Below are 19,078 nucleotides of genomic sequence, written 5' to 3'. Positions count from 1 at the left end.
GAGATGAGAAGTGCAGAGTTCTGGGTTGGGTTGAGGAACAAGCAGCTGTTTGTACGTCTCATCTTTCTCCTCCTCCTTTCAGGGCTCCAGGATCATCTCATCGCCTGAGAAACTAGCCCAGCAAGAAAAGTGTCTCCCACGCATGAAAACAAGAGCATGACCAGTCTCCGCTGCCAGCTGTCTCCCAGCGAGGAGGTAACAGGCCGTTTCCCTTCCGCTGGGGTGCCGTCTGCTGTGCCTCCCAGGGGCTAGGCAGCAGAGGCTGGATCATGTCTGCCCTTCTTCGTCTGAGGCACCTTTTGGAGGGGGTCTGGCTGCTCAGCCCATCATGCCTGGCCTGTTTCTGACCTGGGATAGATAGGGCTCCCCTTGAACTAACGCTGTAACTGCTCCCCTGTTGTATGTCTGTGCACAGCAAGTCTGGGTCCAGCATTCCCCACCGCTTGCCCAGTGGCAGTAGATGAGAGAGAACTTGCTGTAACCCAAAATCTGAGAGGTGGACTTGCCCCTAGGCCGCCATGAGTCAAAGTACCAGCTCTCGCCTGGCAGACTCACCTCAGCTCTCCAGGACCAGCCTCCTCAACATCCTCGGCAGCCCCCAGCCTGAGACGATGAGCCTGCCGGACTCCATGCCCCCCACCCCGAAGAGTGGCACGCCCTCGCCGGGGCCGCCCCAGCTCCCCCTGCTGGGCGCCGTGTGTCTGGACGGGGACTGGGAGAGCCGGGAGGAGCTCCGGCTGCGGGAGCTGGAGGAGGCCCGGGCCCGGGCGGCCCAGATGGAGAAGACCATGCGCTGGTGGTCGGACTGCACCGCCAACTGGCGGGAGAAGTGGAGCAAGGTGCGGGCGGAGCGCAACAAAGCCCGGGAGGAGGTGCGCCAGCTGCGGCAGAAGCTGGAGACCCTGACCAAGGAGCTGACCAGCCTCAAGCGGGAGCGGCAGGAGGTGCTGAACGAGAACGAGCAGCTCGGCAAGGAGGTGGCGCGGCTGAAAGGGGAGGGCGAGGAGGAGCAGGAGAAGGAGCTGGACAACAGGGTGGCCTCGGAGAAGGAGAACGAGGGCTCCCAGGAGCAGGAACCCGTGCGGGATGTGGGCTCCGATAAGCTGAGTAAAAATAAGGTGAGGTGGGAGAAGGGGACAGTTTCCATCACCCCCAGCGCATGCACGGCACCTTTGTGTGCAAATGGATGCGCCCGCAGGTAGACACGGCATGATCCAGTGGGCAAGGCACTGGACTGGGAACCAGGGCTCTGTTCCAGGCTCAGCCCCTGGCCGGCTGGGTGATCTTGGACAAGTCAGTTCCCCACTCTGTGCCTCGGTTTCCCCATCTGTGACTAGGAGGGTCCATATGATCAGCCCCTTCTCCTTGGCTACTAACCCCCCTCCCGAACAGCTTCCACGGGCCTTGGGAGTGACGTTCGCTCTCAGAACAGGGTGTGTTTTTTTCAAAGCAGGCTAGACTCCTACGCGCCCTGGTAGTCCTGTCCCCTGCTTCCCCTCCCAGTCTCCCCCTTGCTCGGCCCGGTGCTAGGACCCTCTCCTCCCTGGCTAGCTGGGGGGCTCTGGGGTGGGACCAGCAGGGATTTTACAAGCTGTAACATTTCCAGTCGAGGAGCAAATGTATTTGCATTGTGGTCATCAGGGAACAGCCCTGTCCCTGCTAGAGGAGCCGGGTGGTTTGGTGCCTGTGCCCCAAGGCTATACTAAGAAGACCCAGCTGAGACTCTCCTCTCGACCCAGAGAGACCAAATTCAGGATCCTCATCGGCTGGGGATTATCCCGAGTCCACTCACAGGCGGCGAGGAAATCTGTTTTGGGCTAGTCTCCTAGTGATTATACCCAGAGCCTGCTCCACGTTCGTCTGCACCAAGGCAGGTGTACCTAGCATTTTCCGTAACACCTGGCACTGTGGTGTCTCAGCCATGAAACATAAAGCCCATTCCACGTGGGGGTAGAAATGAAGTTCTCCCAGAGGCAACTCTGTGCCCTGAGTCCCTTCGAAATGCGCAAGAACTCCACTCTGGGTTCTCCTTCTGCCAGGGGCTGTATCCTGAGCGCATTCCAAGGGGGGGGCAGACACCAGATCCAGACTATTCCCCTTCATCCACATAACCCGCTAGCTATAAGGGAGGCCTCTCCCAGCCGGAGGCTGACACGAACGGCCACCGTGTCTGAGATCTGGAAGGGCAGCCAGAGGACTGGAGTTTTGTGCCTCGGCAAAACAGATCCTGGTTGTTCCTCTCTTCTACCCTTGGGCAGACAGAGCGCACACAGCCGGTTAGGGGCAGGACAGCTCGGCATGCTCCCTTGCTTTGAGTTTAGCTTCATCTCACCATCCTGCTTAGTCTACCAGACCCCTCTGTCCCTTCCTCCTCCAGAGACAAGGGAAGGATCTATATAAAGGCATCAGGTCAGCTGTCCAGCTATGTGTCCTGCTTGTCAGATTGCTGCCTCCTCTTTTGTGCTGGACTAGGGGTGTGATCCTGATGTCTGATGGCAAATCTCCATTGCTGGCCCCTGTCATGAATGCTTGGGTTGCCGGGTTTCATCTGCCAACATTTGGAAGCTATTCATAGTGGTATATGGGGGGGGAAATAAAGTCATTACCACTCCACTGAAATGCACTCAATGGGGATTGTTTCCTGCAGGAGCAGAGTGAAAAATAATATTAATTTTGCTCAAGAAAATTAATAGGGATTGTCCCTCTTCAAAAGGACCAGATGGCCTGTATCAAAAGAAATGCACTTGCATGGTGCTGTGAATTAGAAGTAAAGGCCTGTTTGAATGGATCATTGAGCTGATGATTGTACAGGCGCAAAAATCAGAACATTCAATGATACAGTTCCCACAGCAACTGTAACTTGCCACGGTGTTTCCCCCTCCAGTTCTATATGGGGTGGGGTGTTCATTTGAATGCCTTTCTAGATCTGAGTGATGGGACAGAGATGCAGAGGTTGTGGCGACCGTAACTTAGAATCACCCGACACCTGGGTATGGAAAATCTCAAGCATGACATGCGGTTAACGAAGGTTTTTGCATTTAATTTCCTTATGTTCAAACAGTGTGAAGCCAATATGTTGATTGGACTCTGTACAGTCAAACAGTGCAGAATCCCAAAAAATGCATTTTAGGCAATGTGGCCTAGTGCAGTGGTTTTCAAACTGTGGGTCGCGACCCAGTACTGGGTTGCGGAATGGAAGGGACTGGGTTTCGGCAGCTCTGGTCAGCACCATGACCGGGCCATTAAAAGTCCCGTCGGCGGTGCTGCCCGGCTAAGGCAGTGTAGTCCCTACTTGTTCTGACACCGTGCTGCGCCCCGGAAGTGGCCAGCAGCAGGTCCATCTCCTAGGCAGGGGAGCCACAGGGCTCCGCGAGCTGCCCCCGCTCTGAGCACCAGCTCCACACTCCCATTGGCTGGTTCCCGGCCAATGGTAGCTGGGGGAGGCAGTGCCTGTGAATGAGAGCTGCGCAGAGCCGCTTGTGTGCCTTCGCCTAGGAGCCGGACGTGCTGCCAGGACAGGCAGGAAGCCTGCCTCTGCACCCCGGCTGTGCCGCTGACCGGGAGCTGCCAGAGGTAAGCCTGTGCCCCAATCCCCTGCCCCAGCCCTGAGCCCCCTCATACCCAGAGCCCCCTCCTGCACCCCAAACCCCTCATCCCTGGCCCCAGCCCACAGCCCTGATCCCCTCCTGCACCCCAAACCCCTGCCCCAGCCCTGAGCCCCCCATACCCAGAGCGCCTTCTTGCACCCCAAACCCCTCATCCCTGGCCCCAACCCGAGTCTGCACCCACAGCCCTGACCCCCTCCTGCACCCCAAACCCCTGCCCCAGCCCTGAGCCCCCCCATACCCAGAACCCCTTCCTGCACCCCAAACTCCTCATCCCCGGCCCCACCCCAGAGCCTGCAGCCCTCTCCCCCACATCCCAACTCTCTGCCCCAGCCCAGAGTCCCTCCCACACCCCAAAGCCCTCATCCCCAGCTTCAGTGGCGCTGCCCCCATTTCCACCTGCTGAGGATCCGGTCCCCAAAGCACTGTTTATATCCCTGGTATTAGCACAGCCCACCCTCCCCCTGCAGCCTGGTGTCCATATTCCTTTGGTCTTGGGTTTCCTACGCTGCAGGCGGCATTGACCCAGTTGAGCAAGGACCTTGGTGGGCCAATTCTTTCAGAAAAGGGGCTTGCCAGGGCCAGCCGGTAGGAGCTGGGCGAAGGTGGTGCCCGAGGAGACAGACTACTGGGGAGGTGGGAAGGAAGTGACTGGATGGCTGTGTCTATCGCAGGATCTATCCTGGATGTTTGAAAAGCCCAATGGCTTGGGAGCGTGGTCATGCTGTTGACGATCCTCCGTGTCGTTCCAGGAGTTCGAGCTGATGGAAAACATCCTGAAGAGCAAACAAGAAGGGCCCGAGTGCTGGGACCAGCGGAGCTCAGTCAGCGTCCGGACGTCCTTCACTCGCCCGGAGAGGAACCGGCTGCTCTGGGAGGACATGAGCGTCATCGAGGAAGATGCCACCAAAGTGACTGCGCTGAAGCTGAGGCTGGATGAGTCCCAGAAAGTGTTGCTCAAGGAGCGGGAGTGAGTGCTTCCTGTTGCATCACTTCCTGCCCGCTCACATGACACCCAGGGCAGCCAGGGGGCTCATATTTAGCCTTGGCAGCTAAGTGCTGGACTTGAAACCTGCCTCAGGTTCCCTATGGTTTGCAAACCTCTCTAGAGGATCTGAGTCCAGCTTCAAACCATCCCCACGTGGCCTGGCTGCTCAGGTCATGGTCTCAGCCTGAGAGCAGGGGATGCTTGGTGCTTTCCAGAGTCTTGCTTTGAACTGGGGCAGCCATATGCACCCAAAACTCAAAGGGTGTGAATCCACATGGATCAACCCAAAGGGCAGGTTTGTGCAAACCAAACCCAGCATCGAAGCAGGCGTCTGGGAAAAATGCAGTGCACTCAGTATCAGGAGCAGTGGATGCTCCCTAAAAGTGGGGGGGTCACCAGCGCCAGAACCGTGGCCCTGCCTGCCACCCCTTCTCCCCGAGACGTTGCCCCCACGCCGCCCCTTCCCTTCCCCACGAGGCTCCACCCCCATGCCGTCTCTTCCTCCTCCCCCCCACCATGCCCTGCTCCCGCGCCACCTCTTCCCTCCAAGACCCCGCCCCCCTGCTCACTCCTCTCTGCCCCCCCCCCCGTCGCTCGTCCTTATGGCCCTCCCACTTTTAAAAGTGATGAGGCCCTGCCCCCCCCCGTTCCGATGCTCCAGCTCGGTTTCAGAACTCCCAGCTCCACTGAAGTCAATGGCGTTTGGCTGATTTAGGCCAGCTGAGGCTCTTACCTGAATGCTTTAAGGGCCAAAGGATTTCTCCAGCACTCAGCCCATGTAGCTGGGAGCTCTCTGGGGCCCATGGGAGAAAAGACTCTTCCCCCCCCGACCCCCAGTCACAGAGCAGCCGTGGAATCACCCCATGGTGGCGACTGCAGCCTTTCATGGCCACGGGAGGCCAGAGCTGTGGTTTTAAGGTGTCCTCCAAAAGATGCCTCCCCTCCCCTCTAGGAATGGACTGGACACCCCCATGTCTGGAGCCCTTCCTTGCCTCAGCCCTGCTAGAGCCGGCTCCCCATTGTCTCTTCCAGGGACAAGCTGTCGCTCAGCAAGAGCATCGAGAAGCTGGAGGGCGAGCTCAGCCAGTGGAAGATCAAGTACGAGGAGCTGAACAAAAACAAGCAGGAAGTGCTGAAGCAGGTGGGCGAGCTCGTCTCTGTGGCCCTGGAGAGGAGCGGGGGCCCCTCACGCCCTGAAGGGCGCGCGTGTGTAGCGATCTCACTTGTGTGCACGTAGGCCTGCCCAGTCGAGGTGGCCGAAAACTCAGCCCGCGCTGCGGGATGGGGAGGTGGGGGGTGTTTCCATCACACCCTTCATTCCGTCGTGTGTGCCCTGAGACCATTAGTACTTAATATCCACTAGGGGGAGCCCCGGCTCCAGGAAAAGGAGTGGGCACCTGACCAAATGCTCTACTCTTGTGAATTCTCACCATCAATCTGGCCAGGTATGCAGCCGGCCCTGCCCGTGGTATCTGAGCTGCAAGGCACGGGAGGGACAGGCGGGGTTAGTGCAGAGGACGTTCCTTGCTGCCATGGGCAGTGACTCTGAGCCCACTCTGGCGTGCCAGTGGCCCAGCGGATGCTATTTGCACAAGGCCAGAGCAGGTCTGTGGGAGAGGGAGGGTTGCCAGCACGGGTTGTGGCATCACAGGTGGGTCCAGTTGAGAAGTGGATTTGAATGCCCTTGGGTACAACTAACCCCCGGCCCCCTTTTGGGTCTAAATCAATCCCAAGCTGCTTCCTGTTTCCCCCTCTGTTTGAGCCCAGGACTTGGTGCCTGTTTGGTTCTGTGGTGACCGCTCTGCGTCTGTCTCCCCACAGCTGAACATCCTGAAGGAGCTCCACCAGGATGAACTAGGGCGGATTTCGGAGGACCTGGAGGACGAGCTGGGGGCTCGCTCAAGCATGGACAAGAAGCTGGCAGAGCTGCGCACGGAGGTGAGAGCGAGTGAGGTGTGCGGGAGGATTGCAGCATCTCCCGGCTATGGCTGAGATTTTCAAAGCCTCCGGAACATGTCTGGAAGCCCAGTTTGCAGGAAGATGAATGAGAACTGGGCATTGTGACAGGGTACCCATGGCTCCCGTCGTCTTGGCTCTGCACAGAGCGCTCGGAGATCTTCCTCATGCAGATACCACCATGCAGTTTATTTACAGGGTCTCTGTCAAGGCTGAATCCCCACTCTGTCACTTCGAGTGCAGAAGGTGGGGGCCTGTAAGGATTCTAAAAATTAATACTGGCCACTTGTATTACACTCCCAAGGTTACAGCTTCTCTCTGACCTTGGCTTGGTAAACGCTGCCACCACCCAAATGCAAAAAAAACCCAACCCTTGGGCCCAGGAAGGAGCTCTTGGGAATTCCTCCCTGTGGGGTACCCTCAAGCCCTTTCACCCCCCCCTCTGGGGAAGAGCTGAGAAAGAAAACAAAGGAAATTAGCTGGTGGCAACAGCTGAACAACATGCACAACCCTCTTAGGACACCAAAAATCCAATCCTGTTCTTAAAAAAGGTAAATTTTATTTTAAAAAAAGGAAAAAAATACATCTGGAACTTAGGCTTTTTGCTAGATCTTAAAAGAAACAATTACAAAAATTAAGCACCCAAAATAGCTTTCTTGGGGGTTCAGCTTAAAGGTTACAAGCAAACAAAAGCATCTGGGGTTAGCACAGAGGAGTCCACAAGCCAAAATAAAAAAAAAAACCCTAATCGCATCTATTTAAATGTGCCCTGTCCAATAATTTCTTCTAGGTATGGAAGATGAATTTTTATACCTGGTTCAAGCCTTACACAGCATTCCTGCTGCCCTCTGTTCCCCTCTTTCCCAGAGAGAGACAACACACAAACAAAGAGAAGTTTTAAAAAGTTCTAGCCCTCCCGTTGGCTCTTTTGGTCAGGTGCCCACTCCTTTTCCTTTACCTGGGGAACTTTGTTAACCCTTTACAGGTAAAGCGAGCAGAGAACAGCCACCAAGAGGGACTTTATAGCTAACTGGCTGGTTGGGTGTCCATAAAAGGAAGCTACCCCCCCCCCTTCATTTATCACAGTCTCACTTCACCACCTTTTACATACTAGTGCTGTCACAGTATTTACAATGTTGTGCGGCTTTACTACCCCTTCCCCAAAGGTGGGAATGAAAAGGTGTCTCTTCCCAGGGAACTCCCTTTTGTCAGGCCCTCCTAGCCATTCCTTCTCTTGTGCTTCCCCCTGCTTGCACTTTTTTCCTGTGCTCTTTTTATCCAGCCTCCTTGTTAAGGGGCTAATTAACTCACTAGCGACCTAGCCGCAATTTGATCTGGTAATCAGGAACCCCCTCTCCTTAATTTTTCCCTCCTGAGGTCCTCATTGGTTAAACAGTGGCCAGAGTGCTGGTTCAGTTGCTGATTCCCAGCACTCTGTCACAGGCAGCCACATCCCTTAGGCGGCTGTGACGGGTTTCCCCCCTGGGTGCCACCTGGAACTAGGGTACCACTGAGCCCACCTGACCCACCAGCCTGGGCTCCCTATAAACTTGTACTGCTGTGGCAAACCTGCCAAGCCCTTTCCCAGGCTTCAGACTGCACTTTACCAGCACACATACACATAGGGCACACCAGTTGCAGCCCCGCACACAGATGCTGAGATCAGCTCTGCATGGGAAGGCTCAGCTAAAGAACTGCTCAGTTGCTCAAGTGCGCCCCCCCCTTTGAAGGATAAACCCAAAATTATACCATCTTGCGCTGCACAGAGAACTGGACAGCGCAAGCTCATGAAATTCGCCCCCTCCCTCAGTGTGGAGAGGGATATACACAGCTTTCTGCCCCAAGTTATGATTTCTACACCCTGGTCTTAGACAAAATAAAAACAAGTTTATTAACTACAAAAGATCGATGTTAAATGATTCTAAGGGATAGCAAACAGATCAAAGCAGATTACCTAGCAAATAAAACAAAAGCACAATCTAAGCTTAATATATTAAAGAAATTGACTGACTAGCAAATTCTCACCCTAATTGTTGGTTTAGGCAGTTTGCAGAGATTCTTGAGGGCCAGCTCCACTTGCTTGCAGCTTCAAACCCCCGGTATGCCTTTCACAGGCTAGAAATCTGTATAGCCTGGGTTCAGCCCTTCTCCTGCAGTTCAGTCCTTGTTTCTCAGGTTTTTCCAGCCGTCATCTTGGATGAGGGGGAAGGGGTCAGTGAAAGAGAACCACGATGATGTCACTCCCCTGCCTAAAATAGCATTTGCAAATGGCGGGAATCCTTTGTCTCCACTTTAGTTCCCATGCCTCTCAATGGAAATTCTATGATGGCATCCAGTACCAGGTGACTTGGTCACATGTCTCTGCAGGGCCCTAGCAGCCATGTGTCAGAGGCTGTTTGTAGTGTCCTCAGGAAGGCTTCTCGGTGGGAGACTAGCAGCTTCTAAGACCTATTGTTCTCCCTAATGGCCCTTCTCAGCCAGCCACCTAGACTGATTACACCTGGGGAATACCCACTAGGCAGCACAGTTGTAATAGATGCATAGACAATATTCCTAACTTCAGACACCAAAATGATCCATGCCTACAAACTGGATAACCATATTCAGCAAATCCTACCCCTTCCAACGACCTCTCACATGCCTTATCTTGCATAAAACACATCATTGTTATGCCACAATCATATCATCATCATATTACCATGAAGCATATGAGCCGTAATGCCAGAGCAGAATCTCAGCCTGCATTTTGGGGCAGGATTGACTGGTGCAATTGGCTAAAGCATGAGCTTCTGGGGAGCCCGGTACAAATCCTGACTTAGGGGGGTGATTCTCTATGGTACAGGGTAGGCCTGGCAAGCCGGTCAAGTCGTGTCAATTGAGTGGTCAACTGATTGCCTGTTGTTTGACCACAGCCGAATATTGTCAGGCACTGCAGCAAGGAAGTAGGTGCCCCAGCAGGGTGGTGCTGCGCTTTCGTTCTTTAACACTTCATCTCCTTGTTTTGCATTTTTCCGAGTTAAAATAACTCAGTTCAGTAACTTATTTTGTGTCATGAGGCATCAGTATTGATCTAAGTTGAAGCCTCCCTCTTTTTTGTTACTGTTGTTTCTGTTCTAATAAATCAGTGCTATAAAATACTTGACCATTTTTTACCTTGTTTGGCTGCTCAATTGACCAATTATTTTGGGGCCGGTCAAATACCCGAATACTTAGACAGCCCTCCATTGTCTGAGCACCCCACTGCATTTAATATAGGGCAGGGCTGTTACCCCATTGTACAGACAGACTAAGAGACACAAGAAGTGTATTGCAGAGCAGGGTCTGGAACTTGGATCACCTGAGTGCCTGTTTGGTGCCCAACCGGCAAGCTGCTCGAAGCAGGATCTCTCCACTGGGGCTTGAATGCTTTGATGGTTTCTTGGAAGAGACAGAGGGTGCTTGGCGTATGGCAGAAAGGATTCCAGGCATTTGAGGAGTGGGGAGAAAGGCACAGAGCTGAGGGAGGGAGACACAGGGCAGTGAGGAACGAAGCTTGGCTGAATTTAGGGAACAAAAGGGGTTAGTGGGAGGAGGGGAGGGCTGATCCCCCCCCCCCCCCCCCCGTCCCCCCAGTCTGCACATCTCAAAGCCACCACTGAATAGATTAGTTGGCCGTATCTTCCTGAAAGAGGCAGAGCACTGGGCCAGCAGGGGGCGCTGCAGGTCAAGACTGAGACGCATTGGCAGAGCCGTGAGGGTTGGTGTAGCCAGGACTCTGAGGCGCTGGCAGAGTAATGTGCGGGCCCAAGGCTGGAACAGCAGGGGGCGCTGCAGGACTGGATCCATCAGCAGAGCTGTGTAGGGCTAGCAGAGAGGGCTGTGGGTCAGCATGGAGGTAGAGCTGGGTGTGGAGGCTTGGACCTGCAGTGATTGAGGGTACAGCAAGTCAGGAGTGAGGACCCCTGGCAGAGCTGTATGGAGGGGCCCAGCACTGGGAGAAAGGGGACTTTGCCTTGGTGTTGGTTCTGATTGGGACTGCCCTGTATGCTGCGGCGCAGCAGGGTGGAGACGAGGGGCCTCATCTGTGTTAGTGTCCAAACTGAGATGTCTTGAGTCACATCCACCCTTTGGGTACTGACACCAGTACCCAGTGGACCAACAGCCGGCTGGGTCTACTCACTCTCGCCCATACACCCAGTTCAATGGTGAACCCCTGGGGAGCTTCCCCAAGGCCAGCTGTGGCTGGAGTTGTGCTACTCCATGTGGGATGTTACTTTAGCCACTGGCTAAGAGGTGTGGGCATATCTCCCTGTACTGGCTGGCCCGCAGAGAAAAGAGTCTACTACTGCCACCAGCCAAGGGAGTCAGGCTTCTTCCGCTTCAGCTAAGGAGTGTGTTGCAGGCCCTGGATCTAGCCTTGCTGATGACCCGTGAGGGGCATCACTCTCAGATGGGATAGCTAAGGGCTCCCCAGGATGCCCTTTGGTCACTAACACATGACAACCGCCTGGTTTGACATGGTGTGTGTCCCCTCCCCATTACCCAGATGGAGCGGCTGCAAGCGGAGAACGCGGCGGAGTGGGGGAAGCGCGAGCGCCTGGAGACAGAGAAGCTGAACCTGGAGCGGGAGAACAAGAAGCTGCGGGCTCAGATTGAGGACCTGGAGGAGGTGCTGGCCCGGAAGCGCCGGCAGACGGCCAGCGCGCTGGACACTGACCTCAAAACCATCCAGGCCGAGCTCTTTGAGAAGAACAAGGTGAGGCTGTTGGGCAGAATGTCAGTAACAGCGGGGGCATAGCAAGCGCCCGTGGTCAGCCTTTGCTGTCACAGCCTTGGGGGGGGAATTCCTGCCTCGGGTAACCCCATTGATCAGGGATGAATTGGGCCCTTTGATATTAGAGAGCATCTGGGGCCAGGAACGCTCCCAGTAACACCCCAGTTGGCTCTAGGCTCCTAGCCATTAAAACTCATCTCCATGCTCCATCCCACCCTCAGTGTCCTCCTGAGAGACCCTCAGGGCGGGGTTCAAGCTCAGGAGGCTAAACCGTGTTTGTGGGCTTCTCTGCTCCTTTGGGATCTCACCGAGAGGACAATGGGGGGAGGTGGAAAGGGGATCAGAGGAACCCAGCCACCTTCATCCAGGGAGAGAAGCCGCGACACCTCCAGTCATCACATGGACAATGCCCAGAGTCCGGCTAGGTGATCATGGGGGGTTTCTGGGGGTTGCTTTGCGTCTTGGGCTCGGGCACCCAGTGTCCTTGCAGGGGGAGGGAGGAAAGGAGGCTGCTACCATGGACGTAAAACCCACGTGGTTTTAGGGATGGAAGAACTAGATCCAATTAAATAAAAACCCACCCCGGCTTTTGCTGCTGCTGTGAGGTGTGACAGCTCAGTTAACCTTTCCCCCATTAGTGGTAAAGGTCCATGTGTTTCTGCATGACCTGGTCCTGGCTGCCTCTGGAGAGGAGCTGCTGAAATACGAGACGATCCAGTCCTGAGGTTTCCAGCCAGAGGTGTTTATAAGCAGAACTCAGATAAGCTCTGGATGCACCTTTCAGGCTGCATGTCTGAAGCAAAATCCCCTGTTTGAGGTTCAACCATCATCGGGTGCTTCCTCCCCTGGAGAGTCAGTCATATTTCCAGCCCTGTGGGTGGGCAGATGGGAAACGAACAAAGGTGGCTTTGTCCGGGTGTAGCTGTGACCCCCACTAGCAATTCCCCTGGAACGGCCATTCTCCCAAACCTTTCTGGTGGCAATAAGGGACTGGACATCAGCTGGGGTGGAACTCCTGGAGGTTGTGCTACGCTGGTATTTGGAGAGCAATCGGGAAATGCAGAGACACGAGAGCTTGGGTGAGGGGAAGTCTCCTGAACTTAGGAATCTCAAAAGTCAATGTTTGAGTTTGGTTTGAGATGTGGGTGACGGTTCAGTCTAACCCCGCAGGGTAAAGCAGCAGTAGCTCGATCGCCCGCAGTTGCACCGCTGGGAGCTCTGCTCACTCACTCCAGTCTGTACCCATTACTAGAGAACATTGGGCCCGGGCCTCTTCCAGGCAGAGTTTTGGGGTGCCCCTCTCCTCTAGCCATAAAGAAAGCCCTTCTATTAATGATGCTGTGCCCCTCTCTAATAACCCCTCTCCCTAGTGCTTGCGACCCCCTGAAACCTGTTCACACCCCCGTCCAGGAGAGACCTGGGGTAATAAGTTTTTCAAAGGAAGTATGGAGGAGAGGCAGTGGTGCAGGTAGGGGACTGAGAGGTTCTATTCCCTGCTGTGTGACCCTGAGTAAGTCACTTCCCCTCTCTCTGCCTCACTTCCCCCATCTGTAAAAGAGGGGAGACGATTCTTAGCCCTCTCCTAGGGCTGATAGGAGCCTTCATGCACTAGTGTTTGTTCAGTGCTTTCAGATCCGTGGATAAAGCGGCCAGAGGATGGCAGATGATTAATACAATGGCTGGCGTAGCCCATCCTGATTCCTATGCCCCAGCCTGCAGACCCTGGCACGGCCTGTACCCTAACCCCTCCCACTGCCCTTCCAGGAGCTGGCCGACCTGAAGCACATCCACGGCAAGCTAAAGAAGCAGTACCAGGAGAAGACGGCCGAGCTGGCGCACGCCAACCGCCGGGTGGAGCAGCACGAGGCGGAGGTGAAGAAGCTGCGTCTGCGGGTGGAGGAGCTGAAGAAGGAGTTGGCCCAGGCGGAGGATGAGGCAAGTCTGGGGCACGCACCCTGGCCCGTCCCCCCATGGCCTCGGGGACAGGGGGAGGGTTTTCAGCACCCAGGAGTGCAGCCATTGAAATGTCACCATTGACCAGCAGATGCTGCAGGCAGCTCCTTGCTCTGAGCAGAGGGAAATGGAGTGGCAGCCCAGGTAATGTGGCGAGGCCATTGCTGGCACATGGGGACTCAGTCGTGGCAACACCTGCGGTTAAACATCCAAAGGAGCCATCCTCTCGCGGCACAAAGGCACTGAGCTGGGACTCAGGAGAGTCATCGTTTCAGAGAGGTGAAGGAAGGACTATACAACCGTCTAGTCTGACCTGTCTATCACAGGCCATTCAATTTCACTTGGCTCCCCCTGTGTGGAGGCCAGCAACTTGTGCGTGGCTAAAGCGTCTCTTCCAGAAAGGCAGCCGGTCTGGAGATGCAGAATCACCGCTTCCCTTGGGGAGATCTGGGTTCCTGGGGCACCTTGAGCACGGCACTTAATTTCTTGCATCCCCCGACCTGTGATGGGGATATTGATAGTCGGTCACAGCACAGAGGGGCTGGGAGGATAAACTTCATAATGTCTGGGAGATGCTCAGATGCCGCGGCGAGAGGGTTCTATGAAACCACAGGTAGATAGAAGAACACCTAGCTGTTATCGAGTCGTTCTCAAAGTGCTTTACAAGGGAGGGCAGGAGCATTATCCCTATTTTACAGATGGGGAAACCGAGGCACGGAGACTTGCCCAACATCACCCAGCAGGCCAGGGACAGACCTGTGAATAGAGTCCCAGGTTTCCTGGATCCCAGTCCGGTGCTTTATCCACTAGGCCACACTGCCTCCCACATAGAGACATATAGAAGCCCAATGATAAGAACAACATTTCCTTTTCCCAATGAGAGGAACCCATTCCCATAGCACTGTCACAGCAAGTAAGATCAGGGCATCTAAGCACACCCCAGGGAGGTCCTGGCCTACTGAAAGGGCAGGCCAAGCACTTAGTCATGGCCCTGGCAACCTTGCAAAGGTGCTAAGATAGAACCAGAAAAGGTGATTAAGTATTAATGTGATGGACTGATGGCTCAGGAGATAGGCTAACGAGGTAAAGAGCCTTTCCCACCTCTGGTGCCAGCTCATCTCCTGCGTAGGTCAGTAGTGACTGCAAGTTACTGTCTGACAAATGACGGCCTTGTGTGGAACGAGTTTGATGGGGCTCAGCCCAGTTCCTAGGGAGTAAATCCGTGTCCATGTCGCTACCTGCCTCTCTTGCTTGCAAGGGCTGGATAGGCATAAAGAATGAATTCCTTGCTCACCCCCAGAGCAGTCCCCTCCAGGCCAGGTGTGGTGCATTGTGGGGCAAGTCACTGGCCATACTGCGCCTGTTCTGTGGATGAACTGTCAATGCACCTCAGTGAGAGGGGAGCTTGGCTTTCCTGCTGACATGGTGTAGGCCAGTGGTTCCCAAACTTTAACAACCTGTCAACCCCTATCACTAAAATGTCAAGTCTCCCGAACCCCGTCCTAAAAATGAATATTTCCGGGGATTTTCTCCTTTACCTGAGTATAAATGATAAAAGCAGTGATCTTGGCAATATAACATTTGTTTTTATGACATGCTTATTACACACTATTTATTATTATTTATCATTACAGTATTTTTATCATATTATGAGAACAGCAAAACTCTTCCAAGATCTCACTTTCGTAGCTTGTATCACTTTGAATAAGCCTGTTATAAAACAAGGCTCCTATGTTTCATCAAGGAGTATCAGATGTGAAACAGCATGAAGGGATTTAAGAAGCCAACTCAAAGAGTTCCTCCTACACAAGCATTCAGATCTTGAGCAGTCCAGGCAAACAACGCACGTTACAACAAAGCTTAAACTTGTCCTTCATAATTTTAAAAACAATACTAGCTGCCTATTTAATTTTAAAAACAGCAAAAAATATCCACCTCCCTTTCCCTTTCTTATAAGGAGTCTTGAAGTTTAAATCTCCTCAGTGTGATAGATATGCTTGCTTTGATCTGCTTAGCTCTTGGAAGTCCTGGGGCTCTGGGCTGCTGGCCCTGTGCTGTCCGGGGTCCCTAGGGACAGCTCTGTCCATCATTAGGGAATTTTTCCCCAAGAACCCCCTGTAACATTTCACGAACCCCAGTTTGGGAACCACTGGTGTAGGCAATATTTGTTACATGGGCCTGTCACTGGCCACCATCAAAGAGTAAAGGCTTTGAGTCTGTGTCAGATTTGAACCAGCCACCTTGAGATGGTCTGTGCTAACGGCCAGTCTCATATCAGTGCTGCTATAACAGTAACGAGAGAATGGCAGAAAAGAAATATACGTTCAGACTATGTTGAGACACCAACCCACAGAATCCAGGAAATTCAGAGCTGCCTCCATCATGTTCAGTTATGCCCTACACCTGATCCTCTCGTCTCAGCTCACTGGGCTGTCCTACAAGCCATGTGGGTGGCAGTGACTGGGGACGATGGATACTGCACACGGGTATCACTAGCTGCTGCCCTTGGCGAAGACAGCTGTGTTTCTGTTTGCCTTGCAGCTTGATGAAGCCCATAACCAGGCACGGAAACTGCAGAGGTCCCTGGATGAGCAGACAGAACAAAGCGAGAACCTCCAAGTGCAACTGGAGCACCTGCAGTCCAGGTGAGGAGAAGCAGGGCTGGGGAGGACGGAGTTCCTGTTGACAAGACCTGAGGAGGGACAGAGATTGGAACATGGGAGGACAGGAAGGACAGAAATAAAGATGGGCAAGATGAAGTTGGAAGCTGGGGCGGAAAGACTGACAGGTGAGGCTGCCAGGCTGACCTGCAGTGGCTCAAGAGCGCGGTTACTAACCTCAGGGCAGACTGTTAGGAAGCAGGGCACAAACCCCGAATTGGCTGAGTTTTATACTGAGTTTTATACACCAACCAATTCTCAAGTGTAAACTCCTCAAGCACTGTAACAGCCGTAACATGGAGTCACAGACAGTCCCTGTGGGCACTGCGATCTGTCTTGCTGCCCAGCTGAGCTTGCCTTTGTGATGGGTGGTCCCTTACACCCAAAATCACAGTAATATTCAAGTTGATCCCCGTCCCAAAGGGCCAGTCACTTACCCCAGGTTGACTGCACCTTAGATCTCACACCAAAGACAACACTTGTAACCAATCCTATAATAAACCATCCAAAGATTTATTAACTAGGAAAAGGAAATAAGAGAGTTATTTCCAAGGTTAATGCAAGTAAACATATACACACACATGAGTTCCAATCTTAAGTTTCCAAAAGGAATAGACGCTTCTATAATAAGCAATAATATGTCCTTTAGGGCTAACCCAGGCCAAGCACAGGGAAGCATCCTTGCGCTCAGAGTCCAAGCAGCATGAAAGATACAGTTCCTCCTTGTTAAGGCTTTTTATCCCCCCCTCCCAACCCCGCTGTGGGGAGCAATTCACTTGCACATCTCCTCTTCATGGGGGGGGGGGGGGTATGTGGAAGGGAAATCAACAAAGTCTTTTGTCCTCTGATGTTCCACAATAGTTGGTCTGATGTTGATGGGCCTCCTTTGTCAGGCAGAAGACCTCTCCTGTTGGAAACTAGTATTTCACACCTGGTAATGCTTCTCTCCTCTGGCGATTTACAGTTACAGAGCAAACACTTCAGTATTACCTTAATACCTATTTTAACGATACTAACCCACGGGGGAGCCAGACTGGTTCCCGCTATGTATTTGTCAGTGTTCAGTTGAGACCTAGTGGCCTTGGCACGAGCTGGCACCTGGTTTGCCAGCGTCTCAAAGGTATGAAGTGGGTGGATGAATGGAAGTAGCAGAAAGGAAGGAACGAGAAGAGAGGACGAGCGGGAAGGGAGGATAGGCCAGAGTTCCGGGGAATGGTGAGGGAGCAGGAGCTGGGATTCCCAGTGATTAGTCTAAATGGCAGATTCCAGGACGTCTACACACAGACTTGCACCAATTTAGTTAGGGCTCTGTTTACATACAAATGTGCCCCCGGGTTAGTTAAACCTCTCTGTGGACACTCTTATTTCAGTTTGAGGGGCTTATTTTGGTTCAGCAGGTAATAACAAAATGTTTAAGTACATCAGAAGCAGGAAGCCTGCTAAACAACCAGTGGGGCCCCTGGATGATCGAGTTACAAAAGGAGCACTTAAAGACGATAAAATCATTGCAGAGAAACTAAATGAATTATTTGCTTCAGTCTTCATGGCTGAGGATGTTAGGGAGATTCCCAAACCTGAGCCGTCCTTTGTAGGTGACAGATCTGAGGAATTGTCATAGATTGAGGTGTCACTAGAGGAGATTTTGGAATTAATTGATAAACGTAACAGTAACAAGTCACCGGGACCAGATGGCATTCACCCAAGAGTTCTGAAAGAACTCAAATGTGACATTGCGGAACTATTCACTACGGTTTGTAACCTGTCCTTTAAATCAGCTTCTGTACCCAATGACTGGAGAGTAGCTAATGTAACGCCAATATTTTAAAAGGGCTCTAGAGGTGATCCCAGCAATTACAGACCAGTAAGTCTAACGGCAGTACCGGGCAAATTAGTTGAAACAACAGTAAAGAATAAAATTATCAGAAACATAGAAGCAGGGCCGGCTTTAGGCCGATTCCCCCAAATCGGGCCTTGCACCTAAGAGGGCCCCGCCCTCGCGCCTAAGAGGGCCCCGCGCCCTAAAGAAGAGCGCCTAACTTTTTAATTTTTACTCACCCAGCGGCGGTCCGGGTCTTTGGCGGCGGGTCCTTCACTCGCTCCGGGTCTTCAGCGGCATTTCTTCAGTGCCGTGGAAGACCCAGAGTGAGTGAAGGACCCGCCGCCAAAGTGCCGCCGAAGACCCAGACCGCCGCAGGGTATTCGAATCGGGCCCCGCACTTCCTAAAGCCGGCCCTGCGTAGAAGAACATAAATTGTTGGGCAAAAGTCAACATGGTTTCTGGAAAGGGAAATCATGTCTTACTAATCTATTAGAGTTCTTCGAAAGGGTCAACAAACATGTGGACAAGGGGGATCCAGTGGACATAGTGTACTTAGATTTCCAGAAAGCCCTCACCAAAGGCTCTTACGTAAATTAAGTTGTCATGGGAGAAGAGGGAAGATCCTTTCATGGATTGAGAAATGGTTAAAAGACAGAGAACAAAGGGTAGGAATCAATGGTACATTTTCAGAATGGAGAGGGGTGACTAGTGGTGTTCCCCAAGGGTCAGTCCTAGGACCAATCCTATTCAACTTATTCATAAATGATTTGGAGAAAGGGGTAAACAGTGAGGTGGCAAAGTTTGCAGATGATACTAAACTGCTCAAGATAGTTAAGACCAAAGCAGACTGTGAAGAACTTCAAAAAGATCTCACAAAACTAAGTGATTGGGCAACAAAATGGCAAATGAAATTTAATGTGGATAAATGTAAAGTAATGCACATTGGAAAAAATAACTCCAAGTATACATACAATATGATGGGGGCTAATTTAGCTACAACTAATCAGGAAGGAGATCTTGGAGTCATCGTGGATAGTTCTCTGAAGATGTCCACGCAGTGTGCAGCGGCAGTCAAAAAAGAGAACAGGATGTTAGGAATCAATAAAAAAGGGATAGAGAATAACAGGAAGAATATCTTATTGCCCTTATATAAATCCATGGTACGCCCACATCTTGAATACTGCGTACAGATGTGGTCTCCTCATCTCAAAAAAGATATACTGGCATTAGAAAAGGTTCAGAGAAGGGCAACTAAAATGATTAGGGGTTGGGAATGGGTCCCATATGAGGAGAGATTAAAGAGGCTAGGACTTTTCAGCTTGGAAAAGAGGAGACTAAGGGGGG

The 19,078-nt window shown here is 52.7% G+C and overlaps 1 protein-coding gene across 1 annotated transcript in view; it reads left to right on the top strand.

Moving 5' to 3' along the window:
* The first annotated feature begins 518 nt into the window (after nt 1-518).
* The window catches only part of CCDC102A (coiled-coil domain containing 102A), a 28,112-nt gene continuing 9,552 nt past the window's right edge, over nt 519-19,078 (top strand). The window contains exons 1-7 of the mRNA XM_065416771.1: nt 519-1,118; nt 4,358-4,575; nt 5,626-5,734; nt 6,415-6,531; nt 11,075-11,284; nt 13,067-13,237; nt 15,797-15,900. Of these exons, the coding sequence (XP_065272843.1) occupies nt 519-1,118; nt 4,358-4,575; nt 5,626-5,734; nt 6,415-6,531; nt 11,075-11,284; nt 13,067-13,237; nt 15,797-15,900 (1,529 nt within the window). The remainder of the gene's footprint in view (nt 1,119-4,357; nt 4,576-5,625; nt 5,735-6,414; nt 6,532-11,074; nt 11,285-13,066; nt 13,238-15,796; nt 15,901-19,078) is intronic.

Source organism: Emys orbicularis, chromosome 14 (assembly GCF_028017835.1).
Source record: "Emys orbicularis isolate rEmyOrb1 chromosome 14, rEmyOrb1.hap1, whole genome shotgun sequence".
Taxonomy (NCBI): Eukaryota; Metazoa; Chordata; order Testudines; family Emydidae; genus Emys; species Emys orbicularis.
The sequence above is the reverse complement of the archived record's forward strand: the minus strand, read 5'-3'. Positions and strand labels throughout refer to the sequence as shown.